At 40.9% G+C, this 12,994-nt stretch overlaps 1 protein-coding gene across 2 annotated transcripts in view; it reads right to left on the reverse strand.

Moving 5' to 3' along the window:
* TMEM123 (transmembrane protein 123) overlaps positions 1-12,994 on the reverse strand; it is a 70,065-nt gene that overhangs the window by 2,967 nt on the left and 54,104 nt on the right. For both annotated transcript variants that reach the window (XM_033950557.1, XM_033950555.1), the window contains one exon: positions 387-467. In XM_033950557.1, the coding sequence (XP_033806448.1) occupies positions 387-467 (81 nt within the window). The remainder of the gene's footprint in view (positions 1-386; positions 468-12,994) is intronic.

Genomic DNA, 12,994 nt, shown 5'->3' on the forward strand with positions numbered 1-12,994 from the left:
CAGCTACCCTCTTCTTCTACCACTGAAACCATTCCCATTCCATGGCTCTTGGACTTGATAGACTTAATAAAATCTAACTTGGTGGTCAGTACCACCAGTACTGATGCTGCTCGATGGTGAATGGATGCATTCCACCTGATATGCCAGTCTCACATACAATGATGTAGATACTGTACTGTTAACTGTGCTGATGGTGCAATACTTCAGATTGGTGAATGTTTAAAACATGCTCAGAGTGATGGCATCTACATGGTTGGAGGCCCGATTCACTAAAGAAATGCAATTCTCTGAAGCAGTTTAGATAGTACATGATGAGTGAAAAGAATTTGACAATTTAAAAGTTCTGAAGAACTTTTTTGGAAAGGGGAAGAGAGCCAGATACATACCTGTGGAAGTTGATAAGTTTGCTGCAGTCACTGTTTTTGTTGAAGCTGTTGATACTGAGCCTGAGCTGTTTGTAGATGCACCTGCATATTGCAAACATATTGTACACATTTAATTATTAATTACATTACTGCAGTTATCTGAACATTCCCTCCCCTAGGCAGAAACACCACCAACCTCTAGCTTTGGTTTTACAATATTAAAATGCAGCATTCATATGGCAATACAAAATGCTAGCAGCTATGTGTGTCCTGGAGAAAAACTGGATTATCTGCATGTTGTGCTTTTTTTTTGTCCTTTTGTTATTAACATGAAACTTACAAAAACATTCCCAATATGAATTTGAGACCAAATATATTCTTTCCTCGTTTGAAGGGGCGGGGAGGGAGGAATAGAGCTGAGAACACCACAATCTTGAAACACATGCAAAATAACTTTCAATCACACTAAGAACATGCGATTCTTTGCAGGTAATGTTTGATTGCTGCATTAAATTCCTAAGTAAAAAAAATCCATAAAGGTGACACTTTTTTCCAAAGGTCTGTTTTCATTTTTAAAAAGGTCTTAACATTTAGATCATATTTAGTCAGAATAGCCTCTACGTATCACCTCCCCACAAAATAAAATCAAACTGCACAATATGATTGGCTGTAAACATCTGAACCACTCCTTAAGAAGTTATTGCAACAGCTCAGCATGGGGAAAAATACCTTTCCTGAGTACAACAGCTTGTGAAAATGTTTCCAAAACAATTGCTGTTCTTTTTCTGCTCTGTAATCCACCATTTTTCCTCTGTCTACCATCTATATATGATGTTTCAATCCCTTAAGATTTTGGATGTTATTTTTGACAACCATCTCATGTTTTCAGAGCATATTTCTTCTCCAGTACAAAAATCTTTTTTATGTACTTCAGAGTCATGCTGTGCGGTCCTTATTAGACCTTCCCTCAATTTGACTGCTTCATACACTTGATTATGACGACTTGATTATTGTAATTCCTTGTTTCAGGGACTAACTGATTACCAAAAACAAAGACTATAACTTGTGCAAATCAGGCATTTAAACTAGAAACCAAGAAATATAACAGCGCATCAGAACTTCTGATTAAGGAACACTGGCTTCTGATATATTGTAATATGAAATTATGTTCATAACCCTTTTTCAGCTCATCAAATGCTGCACTCTGAGGTACCACTATTTCTTTTTAGTTTCCTCATACCCTCTATTCCAGTTCATTCTCTTCAATCTCTACATCAACATTTACTGATAATTCTGAAATAGTTACAGATCCGCTCATGAAGCTAGGACTATGTCAGGGGTGCCCACACTTTTTTGACTCGTGAGCTACTTTTAAAATGACCAAGTCAAAATGATCTACCAACAATAAAATTTTAAAAAAACACAACACACACTGTACGCATAGAATTGTTAATTATCATTCCTATTCCGGGGTTTTTTCAAAGAGGTCAAAGCAGATGACTCTATGCACTGTCACCTCAGTAACAACCATAGACAAATACCCACCCCCTCCCTTTTTACTAAACCACAATAGCAGTTTTTAGCGCAGGGAGCTGCGCTGAATGCCCAGCGCTGCTCTAGACGCTCATAGGCTCCCTGCGCTAAAAACCACTATTGCGGTTTAGTAAAAGGGAACCATATTGTACAACATAGACAGCAGATATAAATTCAGACACATTTTGATCACTAAATTTAAAATAAAATCATTTTTCCTACCTTGTCTGGTGATTTCATGAGTCTCTGGTTGCACTTTCTTCTTCTGACTGTGCATCCAATCTTTCTTTCAGCCTGTATGCTTCCTCTCCTCCACACCTCATTCCCTCCCCCAACTTTTTCTTCCTCTCTCCCTGACCTTTCTTTCTTTCTCTCTTCATGCCCCCTTTCTTTTTTCTGTTTCTCTTCTTTCCTTCTGTCTCCCTGCCTGCCCCCCTTTCTTTCTTTCTCCCTGCCCTTCCCCAAGCCACTGCCAGTGCCATCGGGGAACAGGACCCAAACCGCCACCAATGGATAACAGGCCCCAAAGCCGCCGCCGCCCCATGCTTTCCCTGCTTTGGGCCGACCAGCATTCCTCTCCCCGACGTCAATTCTGCCGTCGGGTAGGAAGTTCCGCCCAGCCAGGCAGCAATTGGCTGGCCTGAACTTCCTCTCCGACGGCAGAATTGACGTCAGGGAGAGGAAGACTGATCGGCCCGATAGATCGCCAAGGCAAAGTGAGTCCTGAGTGATCGACTCACTTTGCCTTGGCGAGCTACCGGTCGATCACGATCGACCTATTGGGCACCCCTGGACTATGTGCTTTAGTGATACAGCTCCTATTCTATGGAACTCTCTATCACTGGAGCTTCTTAAAGAGAATTCATTGAGGACCTTTAAGACAATGAATAAGATCCATTATTTTAAATTGACCTACCCAAATTCAACCAGTATTCCTGTCTAGCTGTACTTGCAGTTATCCAGATATGACTTTGTTACTGTTGGCTTGTTTAGTCCTAGCACACCCTGCCCTCCTTATGTATCTTAGTTGTATTTTTAGCATTTTTTTCCCCCCCCATTGTGTCCCCTTTTTTAGATTTTTCCCATTTTTATTACAAAGACCAATCAAGTCTGCCTTAAGAGGTTTAGCTTCTGCAACCTGAATCAGTCAATGGTATGTAATATGTTCTTATGGCTATAGTTTCTCGGACCCAACAAACTTTTAGTACAAAGCAAATCAACAGCATTCCATAAGATGGAGAAGGGGCAGGACTCGTAAAACAGGATGTACCACTCTTGCTGAAAGCCAGCACTTACATGCACAAAACAATTCAATTTAATGAGATGTGGCTGAGGAAAAGGCAGAGATGGGCTGGCGAGAGAATGACAAGATACTCCAGCACAATGAAAATAATGAATAATTTCAGAAAAACGAAGGGCTCCTTTTACGAAGGTGTGCTAGCGTTTTTAGCGCACGCTACAATGCCGTGTGCACTAACCCCGCCCTATGGAGGCGTTAGCGTCTAGCGAGCGCTAAAACCACTAGCGCACCTTCGTAAAAGAAGCCCTAAATTTTTAACATTTTAGTTTTATGTTCTCTTGGCCTTTCATGATCTAGCAAGCTGCAATATAGTTGCTCTATGCCATTTTCTATTAAAGTGGACATGAGTGAGTGGAAAAGTCCAAAAAAAGACTGGTGAATTCCAAATATTTCACAAACACCTTTCCTTTATTATCAGACTCGACATGCGCATGTTTCAGCCAACCGGGCTGCATCAGGAGTCTTAACGGTTTGTGTAAAAGTAAACAGATTCACATCCGATGATTACTTCAACCACACAACAGTAGGTCAAAAGAAATGCAATATGAATATCGCTGTGAAAAACGCCACCATTAGCAATCTGAACATTTTTTTAAAGAGAATATTTATAAATGTAGAACTCAATTTATCACCACCATTTTGTTATATTGATTTTTTATGTTTTTCATATATATATATATATATATATATATATATATATATACTAGTCTTTAAGCCCGTTACATTAACGGGTGCTAGAATAGGTGCTAAACAGATTCACATCCGATGATTACTTCAACCACACAACAGTAGGTCAAAAGAAATGCAATATGAATATCGCTGTGAAAAACGCCACCATTAGCAATCTGAACATTTTTTTAAAGAGAATATTTATAAATGTAGAACTCAATTTATCACCACCATTTTGTTATATTGATTTTTTATGTTTTTCATATATATATATATATATATATATATATACTAGTCTTTAAGCCCGTTACATTAACGGGTGCTAGAATAGATGTGTGTGTCTTTCTTTCTTTCTTTCTTTCTCTCTCTCTCTCCCCTTGGCCGCTTTCTGTCTCTCTCTTTCCTCGGCTGTCAACCATCACCCCTTGCCTGTTCCACCTGTCCAGCAGTAGGCCTTCTCCCTTCCTTTTACTTCCCCCTGTCCAGCAGCACTCCTTACCTGCTCCCCAGTCACTCTTCCCTGTTCCCCCTGTCCAGCAGCACTTCTTACCTGCTCCCCTGTTCCTCTTCCCTGCTCTGCCTGTCCAGCAGCACTCCTTCTTTTCTCCCCCTGACCCTCTTCCCTGCTCCCCCTGTCCAGCAGCACTCCTTACTTTCTCCCCCTGACCCTCTTCCCTGCTCCTCCTGTCCAGCAGCACTCCTTACCTGTGTCTTTCTCCTTAGTGTTTTGTTATTTTTTTCAATCTGTCTCTTTAGCCCCCTGTCCTTCTGTGAGTGTCTGTGTGTCTCTGTCCTTGTGCACTGTTTGTTTGTTTGTTTTTTTAAATCTCTGTTTAGCTCCTGATCCCCTCTGTTTCCATGGCAACCCTGCTCGCGGTGAGTGTAGGGCCATTTTGTAGGGCCGGTTCTGGTAGCGCCATGTAGGGCGGAAGACGGGGCCTCAGCGTTTTGTAGGGCCGGGTCTGGCGTCGCCGTGTAGGGCGGAAGCAGGAGGCGGGGCCTTAGCACCGGCTGGGCGGCTCGCGCTGCCGGCCCCCAGGAGCTCGAGGCCGGCGGCGGACATGGCTGGCGTGCCATGGTGCAGGAGGAAGAGATCGGTGACGTAAAATGCGCGCATGCGCACTCGTGTTTCCACGACGGATCAGGGAACACGATTTTTTAGTGCGCTTGCGCGTCCTACCATTTTATTATATTAGATATATATATATATATACACATACACACACACACACACAGGTAAACTTAAAAGTAAAGACAAAATACATTTAATGGCTTTAATAGAAGTAACTGGAAGCAATCAAACATGCCACTTTTCCACATAGTCCCCTTGCAAAACGATGTATTTGTTGTATCGTTCAACTAGCTTCTGAATTCCTGCAGATAAGAAGTTTTTGGGCTATTCCCAAAGCCAGGTGAGCAGTGCTTTCTTTACTTTGCCATCAAAGATGAATCTGCAACCTCACAGCGTCTCCTTCAGTGGACTGAAAATGTGATAATCACTAGGCACAGCACAAAAAATAACCCTATGGACAATATTGAAGCCAATAAGTCCGGTCACAAATCCAACAAACAATTGGCTAACTCTTAATTCCTTGGGAGAATGCTTGAACTAAAAACCTACTATAGTTACTGAAACTCTTAAAATAATGGACATCAGTATGAGCTCTTGGTGAACAAACGAGGGAATATGGGCTCGGGTAGTAAGTCATAGGTGACTAGCACCAGACAAACATCTAAATGAGAACTGCCCCCTACATCATTTAGCCCTTTTTGTAATTATCAATCTAATCATCATTTCATAAAATATAATCAAACATTCACCCCAAGGAAAAAAGGAAAAATACAAAATCAATAAATTCACTCCCAAGACCCAAACCAGTATCACAGTGTAACAATTTTTTTTTTAAAAAAGGTGGCGAAACAGAGCTCTGTCGAGTAGTGATTGGCATTTTTTGTGGCAATAGATGATTTCTGCAAACTTCATCTAAGTACTTTTTAGCAAATCATTCTGTGGATGAAATTTTCTCAGTGAATTACAATTGCGGATTAATTTATCCATAAACTAAGTGGTGCTATTAATGAATTGGTGACTAAATTTTCGACTGACATAGATCCTTGGAATAATTTTCATATCAATTTTAGCCAAGCAACCATTTTCTAGTGAATCTTAATTGTGGACTAATTTATTCTTGAATTAAGTGGTGTTATTTATTGCTGTAAGAAAGAATGTATTTTATATAGGACACGGGGGTTTTCTTAAATTGTATTTATGAATTGGGGTTGGGCATATGTGTGTATTTATTCACTTTTTTTATGAATGTTGCATAAATTTGTCCAATGTGAGGGTTATGATAAACTTTTTTATCTTCCTTTCCAATATATTTTGTGTCACTATGGTATGAATTTCATGTAAGCATTATTGCACTTTGCATTCTATACTGCATTACTCCTTTTTCAAAAAATCTTTTTTTTTAAAAATTGTTACACTGTGATTCTGGTTTGGGTCTTGGGAGTGAATTTATTGATTTTGTATTTTTTCCTTGGGATTGATAATCACTAGGCGCCAGATCCGGCCTGTAAGGAGGATGTGGAAGATGTTCAGGTTTAAACCCAAGTGGTTGCACTGTCTCTTCTGTTGCTACTGCTGTATGAGGACATGCATTGTTATGATGCTGCAAGACTGTTTTGGACATTCCTCCTCTTTTGCTGCTGTAGGTTTAAGTTCATTTTGCAGGAATGCACAGTAATTTTTATTGTTCACTGTTTGCCCCTGCACTTGGAAATGCACCTGAAAAGGTCCCTTCATGACCCAAAAGAAGGTTAACAATTTTCTTAGAGGAGGGCAGATGTTTTAATTTCTTCTTCACTGGAGAAGATGGATGTCTCCTTTCTATGCTTTGTCTTTTGCTCTCCGGGTCGTAGTGATGCACCTATATCTAGTCACCAGTGACAATTCTCTCCAGAATACTCCTTCATACCGTCTCAGGAACTGGGATGCAACCTTCACGTGCTGTTGCTTGTGCAGATCAGTAAGCTGTTTGGAAAACTATAGAGCGCAGATTTTCTTATATCCCAAGTCATCTTGCATTATGGCAAATGCAGATCCACAGCTGATATCCAAATTTGCAGACAATTGAGATACCATTATCCATCGTACTTTTCTAATCAAGGCATCTGCCCTGTCAATGTGCGATGTTGATGGGCAACCAGAACGACCTTCTGAGGTTACACCTGTTCTTCCACTTTAAATCTTTTTACCCATTCATAAACCTTATATTGATTCTTGGTGCTATGTTCATACTGAGTCAATATCAAACAGTGAATTTCCACAGGTTTCACTCCCTCTGCCCAAAGAAAGTGCACGAGTGCACATTCTTCGATGGTGCATTCTTGCAATACATTTTTCTGACTTTGTGGCTGCCACACAACTAAAGGCCAAGTTCTGCACTGTGCATGGATAAACTATCCAGCAGGTAATGTAAGAGCACATATGTTGCATTTCGCTAGCTTTGTTCCGGGTATCGCTTAATTTAACAACTGCCTTTAATTTTCCATTTGCCTTCATGTGTGAAATATGGCAGATAAAGGCCAAATGGCCCATCCACTATCTCCTCCTCTCCCTAAGAGATCCCACATGCCTGTCCCACGCTGTCTTGAATTCAGACAGTCTGTGTTCACCACCTCTACCAGAAGCCTATTCCATGCATCCATCTCCCTTTCTGTAAAAAAGTGTTTTCTTAAGATTACTCCTGAGCCTACCTACCGCCTCTCATTCATATTTTCCTATACATCCTATTCTGCCCCCATTACATGGAACAGCTTGTGCTGTCTGTGTATAACAGATTACAGGTCTGTATATTTATTGTGTATGATGGACCAAATCCCTGCATTTCTGTAGTTTCCTGTGATTTAGGGGGAATTCATCAATGAGTGCTAACCATTAGCATTCGATAATGCTGAAGACGACCACAGGAATTCAATGGACACCTTTAATATTTAGGGCCCACTGATGAATTTCCCCCTTAGTCTTTATGACTAAGTCTTTAGTCAACTAATCACCTGGCATTTGTCCTAAAACAAATCGAATTATGGATGACAGAATTCAAACTGAAACTCAACTCAGACAAAACCAAATTTTTTTTCGCAAGCCCTAACGATAAAATCAAAGATTCAAAAATTTCCTTGAATGGTCAGGACTTCCCTATTGCCAATTCCTTAAAAATCCTGGGAGTGACTCTTGACCGTTTCCTTACTTTAGACACTCACACGGATTTACTGACTAGAAAATGCTTCTCAACGTTATGGAAACTAAGAACCATCAGAAAATACTTTGATGTAGCATCATTCCGTTGACTGGTCCAGTCTTCTATTCTAAGCATGCTGGACTATTGCAACATTAACTATTTGGGAACGTTCAAGAAAACCCTTCAAAGACTCTGAATTATTCAAAATTCGGCAGTACGCCTGATTTTCGGTTTAAAAAAATGGGAACACAAGTCCCTATTATAAAAAACTCAATTGGCTGCCCCTCGAAGCAAGAATTTTGTTTAAATTTTCTTGTCTCTGCTTCAAATCAATCTTTGGTTTGGCCCCTATGTACCTGGTTTCCCACTTTAATCTGGGTTATACTACCAGGCCTACACGTAAAATCCACATATTTTCCCACCCAACAATAAAGGCCTGCTGTTATAAAAGATTCCTGGACAAAACTCTAGCTTTCCAGGCAGGCAAACTGAACGATTGGCTGGGAAACATTATCACCCACTCCTCATCCTAGTAAAAACTAAACTGTTCAACCAATTTGTTACCTAAGAATTTGTCTGTTCATTACCTCTCCTTTCCGTTCATCACCTCTCCTACTCTGTACTATGATATGCATTGCTTCTACATTGTAACATTGCCACCGACTGTCCAGCTTTCTTATTGCATTTTCATTCTTTGTACTTGTATTCTTTGTACTTGTATTCATTGATTCTACATTGTAACTATATCGCTGATTGTCCAGCTCTTCTTACTGTAAACCGCCTAGAACTACCATGACTTTGGCGGTATATAAGAAATAAAATTATTATTATTATTATTTATGAATACCTGTATTCTGCTCTCAGTGCCTTTTGGAGTTTTGCTGTTACTGCTTGCTTCTGGACATGCTAGAGGAGGAGCAAAACTCCCCCCTTCTTCGATTGCTCTCTTAAGGAAAATTGAGAGAAATAGTAGCTGTACCTAGGTCACAGATCCAGGTCATAGATCCAGGGTGCAGAGAGATTGAATTCATGCTGAGGCAGCAAACTGCTGCTTGGTTTGGGGTTTTTTTCCCCCCCCTTTCAGGGTAGTAAGCCATAATGATTTTTCATCTGTTATGGCTGCTGCTGTGTTGCACTGACTGAAGAGGTTATTGCTGACTTTTGAATACTGCATATTTTCCAGCCACTAATAGCTTCTCTCTGGGAGAGGGGCTAATCACAGACATGGACTCACTCTTAATGTACAGAACCCCTAATCTGTAAATGCTTGATTTGTTTTATCTTGTCATCCACTGTATTAAATAAATAATTGGTTTAAGGATTGGAGTCTATTTTTGGTTAACAAGCAGCCTCAACAGACTCAGTACATGACATCAAGTAATAAACATACTCAGTACATTCTACTGGGCTAAGGTCCGAACACATATCATCTCACGTCAGATCAGAACCTGAGGTCCAATATAAAAAAAAATATAAATTTCTACTACAGCAGGTGCTTGTAAACTGAAACACCATATAGCTGATAAATACAGAAAAGCCACTGGAACCGATTGCACAATGATACGTGGATGAGCATGTTTTGAGGACTTTAATAAAATATATTTTGATGATTGTGAACTTTGCTATTTTTAGAGAATGCAACAATTAGTGATGTGATTTATTTTTAAAATGAGTAATCAGAAAACTGGAATAGTTTGCAAGAAAATAATGGATTATTTCATGCTGAATGTGCACACTAATATACAAATAAGTTGTGTGCTTGTGTAAGATTGTTCAGAATGGGCCTGGTGCCATTCCACAGAAGTCTTTAACCTAGTTCTATAATTACACATTACAAAACTAGGTCAAAGAATTGTGGCATGACACTGTTTCAATTCAAACCAGTCTTACTTGATTCACTAATAGGCATTTTGTTTGATACCTCTTCCTAAAATTGAGAACACAAATATAAATACAAGCAAAATGTAAAATATGAAACATTGTTTTTGAATTGGTACATCCTTTATATGAAAATTTTGTTAAATTCTGGTTGGTAGAAATAAATTGAGTTTTATTTTCTACTAGCTGATGCCCCGGCGTTGCACGGGTATTTAATTATAGCAATAACACTGTAAATGGATTCAAATAAAGATACTTTATAGTGGTGAATGAAATTATTTTTTTACAGCTTTATAAAAAGTACAATATTCAAATTATAATGTGAAATATTTGACAAAATGAATACAATACAACTAACACAAAACTTGATTATAAACAACATTTTTAGTTTCACCTCCAGGAGCAAGAACATATAAATTCTTGGGTGAAGAGACCCCCAGAACATATAACCCCAGGTAGTGAGGGATCTGCATACCAAGTTTCGTTCAACTCGGTCAAGCCGTTTTAGATTTACTGTGAGAATGGCAGCTGTTTACATTTTTTCCATTGACATGAATGGGTGAATTCTGATTTTCTGTTTGTAGCTCCGCCCACGTGTGCAGGTGGGCCGCGGGACCCCCAGAACATATCACCCCAGGTAGTGAGGGATCTGCATACCAAGTTTCGTTCAAATCAGGCAAGCCGTTTTTGCGTTGGCAGCTTTTTACATTTTTTCCATTGACATGAATGGGTGAAATCTGATTTTCTGTTTGTAGCTCCGCCCACATGTGCAGGTGGGCCGCAAGACCCCCAGAACATATCACCCCAGGTAGTGAGGGATCTGCATACCAAGTTTCGTTCAAATCGGGCAAGCCGTTTTTGCGTGATCGCGGCACATACACATACCTCCGATTTTATATATACAGTGGTGCCTCGCACAGCGAACGCCTCGCACAGCGAACGCTGCGCACAACGAACTTTATGTCTTGATTCGTACAACGGACTTCGTTTCACACAACGAAGTCCGGGGTTCCTGCGGGGTTGGATCGCAGCGGGGTTGGTCGAGCCGCGAGGGTAGTCTCCTTCTCCTTACCTGCCCTGTCGCAGCACACAGCCGAACGGAAATCTTCCCGATGTCAGCGCTGACGTCGGAGGGAGGGCTTAAGCAAAGCCCTCCCTTCCTCCGACGTCAGCGCTGACATCAGGAAGACTTCCGTTCGGCTGTGTGCGGCTGCGGCAGGGCAGGTAGGAAGAAGGCAATGGCGAACGAAAGAGGGGGGAAGGGGCGGTCCGCCCCGAAGAATGTGCACAGCTGGTCAGGTCCCCCGATCGACCGACAACAGGCCCGGCCGACAAACCTCCCTGCCCTGTAGCCGCGAATCTAAATTACCTCTTACAGCAGCTTCAATAATCCAGCTGCTGTAAGAAGGTAATTTAGATTCGCGGCTACAGGACAGGGAGATTTGTCCGACCGGGCCTGTTCTGTTGTCGGTCGGGTGCAAAAGCACCACAAAGGTGGAGGCAGGGAGGGAGGAAAGGTGGAGTGGAGAAGAAAAGACGCTTAAGGGGGGAGAAGGCCGCTGAAAGCACATGTTGGAGCAGGGGATGAGAGGGAGGGAGAGAAGGGGAAATATTGGACAAGGGCAGAAGGGATGCTAAATCATAGGGTGACAGGCAGAGAGAACAACAGGAAAAAGAGTGGAAGCAATCTTGAACCCTGAGGGTGAGGGCAGAGAGAGGTGGTGAGATGATTGATCATGGGGAGAGGGACAAAAGGGAATAGAGATGGGATAGGAAGATAGTGGAAGTAAAAGGACAGGGAGATGTATGTTTTTAGATGTATCTAAATAAAAATAATAACAAAAAATTTATCTTTTTTATGTCATCTTAGCATATTTTATGCTGCAGAACGAATTATTTTTTTTTACATGTATTCCTATGGGAAAACGCGTTTCACATAACGAACGTTTCACATAACAAACTTGCTCCTGGAACCAATTAAGTTCGTTGTGTGAGGCACCACTGTATATAGATTAAAAGGACAGGCAGAACTAATGAAAGGTACTCACCTTTCATGAAGTGTCCTCTGTGAAACAATTTCCTTTCTGAAAGTTAACCTTTATAAAAACAGTAACTTTACAAATTACACAGATAAACTGCTTAAATGGGATTGTATTAACATATCCCTTTAATGGGGAAAAGATGTACTTCTTTGTTTGCTCCCCTGACCATCTCCCATATCGCCCGTTCCCCAAACAGAATTCTCAAATGGTGTAGAACACCCCTCTCTGGCCCAAGAGTAGAGGGAAGGTTTCAAGCATACCTTCAGTATAATTCATTACCGTTACAATGGTGATCCTAACAGCCAATCATCTTTCCCCCCTAGGACTTAGTGAACAACCTTTTCCTTCCATCTGATTAGATCCAACAAATGGACAATCTGAAAACAGATTCCTTAAGCTTCATTACTGCAGCCTAAGCCATAAAGCCAACCTATAAATGCTTTTATCTTACTCAGAAAACAATATGCAACACATGAACAACCATACTGGGTTAGACCAATGATCTATCTAGCCCAGTATCCTGTTTCCACAGTGGCCATTATAGATCACAAGCACCTGGCAGAAACCCAAACAGCAGCAACATTCCATGCTATCAATCCCATGGTAAGTAATGGCTTCCCCCATGACTGTCTCAATAGCAGATGATGGACTTTTCCCCTAGGAACTTATCCAAACCTTTTTTTAAATCAGACAAGTGGTCCATCGTACCTAGCAGTCCACTCATGCGGTGGCCCTTAGGTCAAAGACCAGTGCCCTATTTGAGCCTAGACTTACTTGCGTATGTTCTATTCCAGTAGGAACTTTCCAACCTTTTCTTGAAACCCTGCAGGGTGCTTTCCCCTATAACAGCCTCCAGAAGTGCGTTCCAGATTTCTACCACTCTATGGGTGAAGAAGAACTTCCTTACATTTGCACGGAATCTTTTCCCTTCTAACTTTAGTGAGTGCCCTCTTGTTCTCTTCA

This window comes from Geotrypetes seraphini, chromosome 6, assembly GCF_902459505.1.
Source record: "Geotrypetes seraphini chromosome 6, aGeoSer1.1, whole genome shotgun sequence".
Lineage (NCBI taxonomy): Eukaryota > Metazoa > Chordata > Amphibia > Gymnophiona > Dermophiidae > Geotrypetes > Geotrypetes seraphini.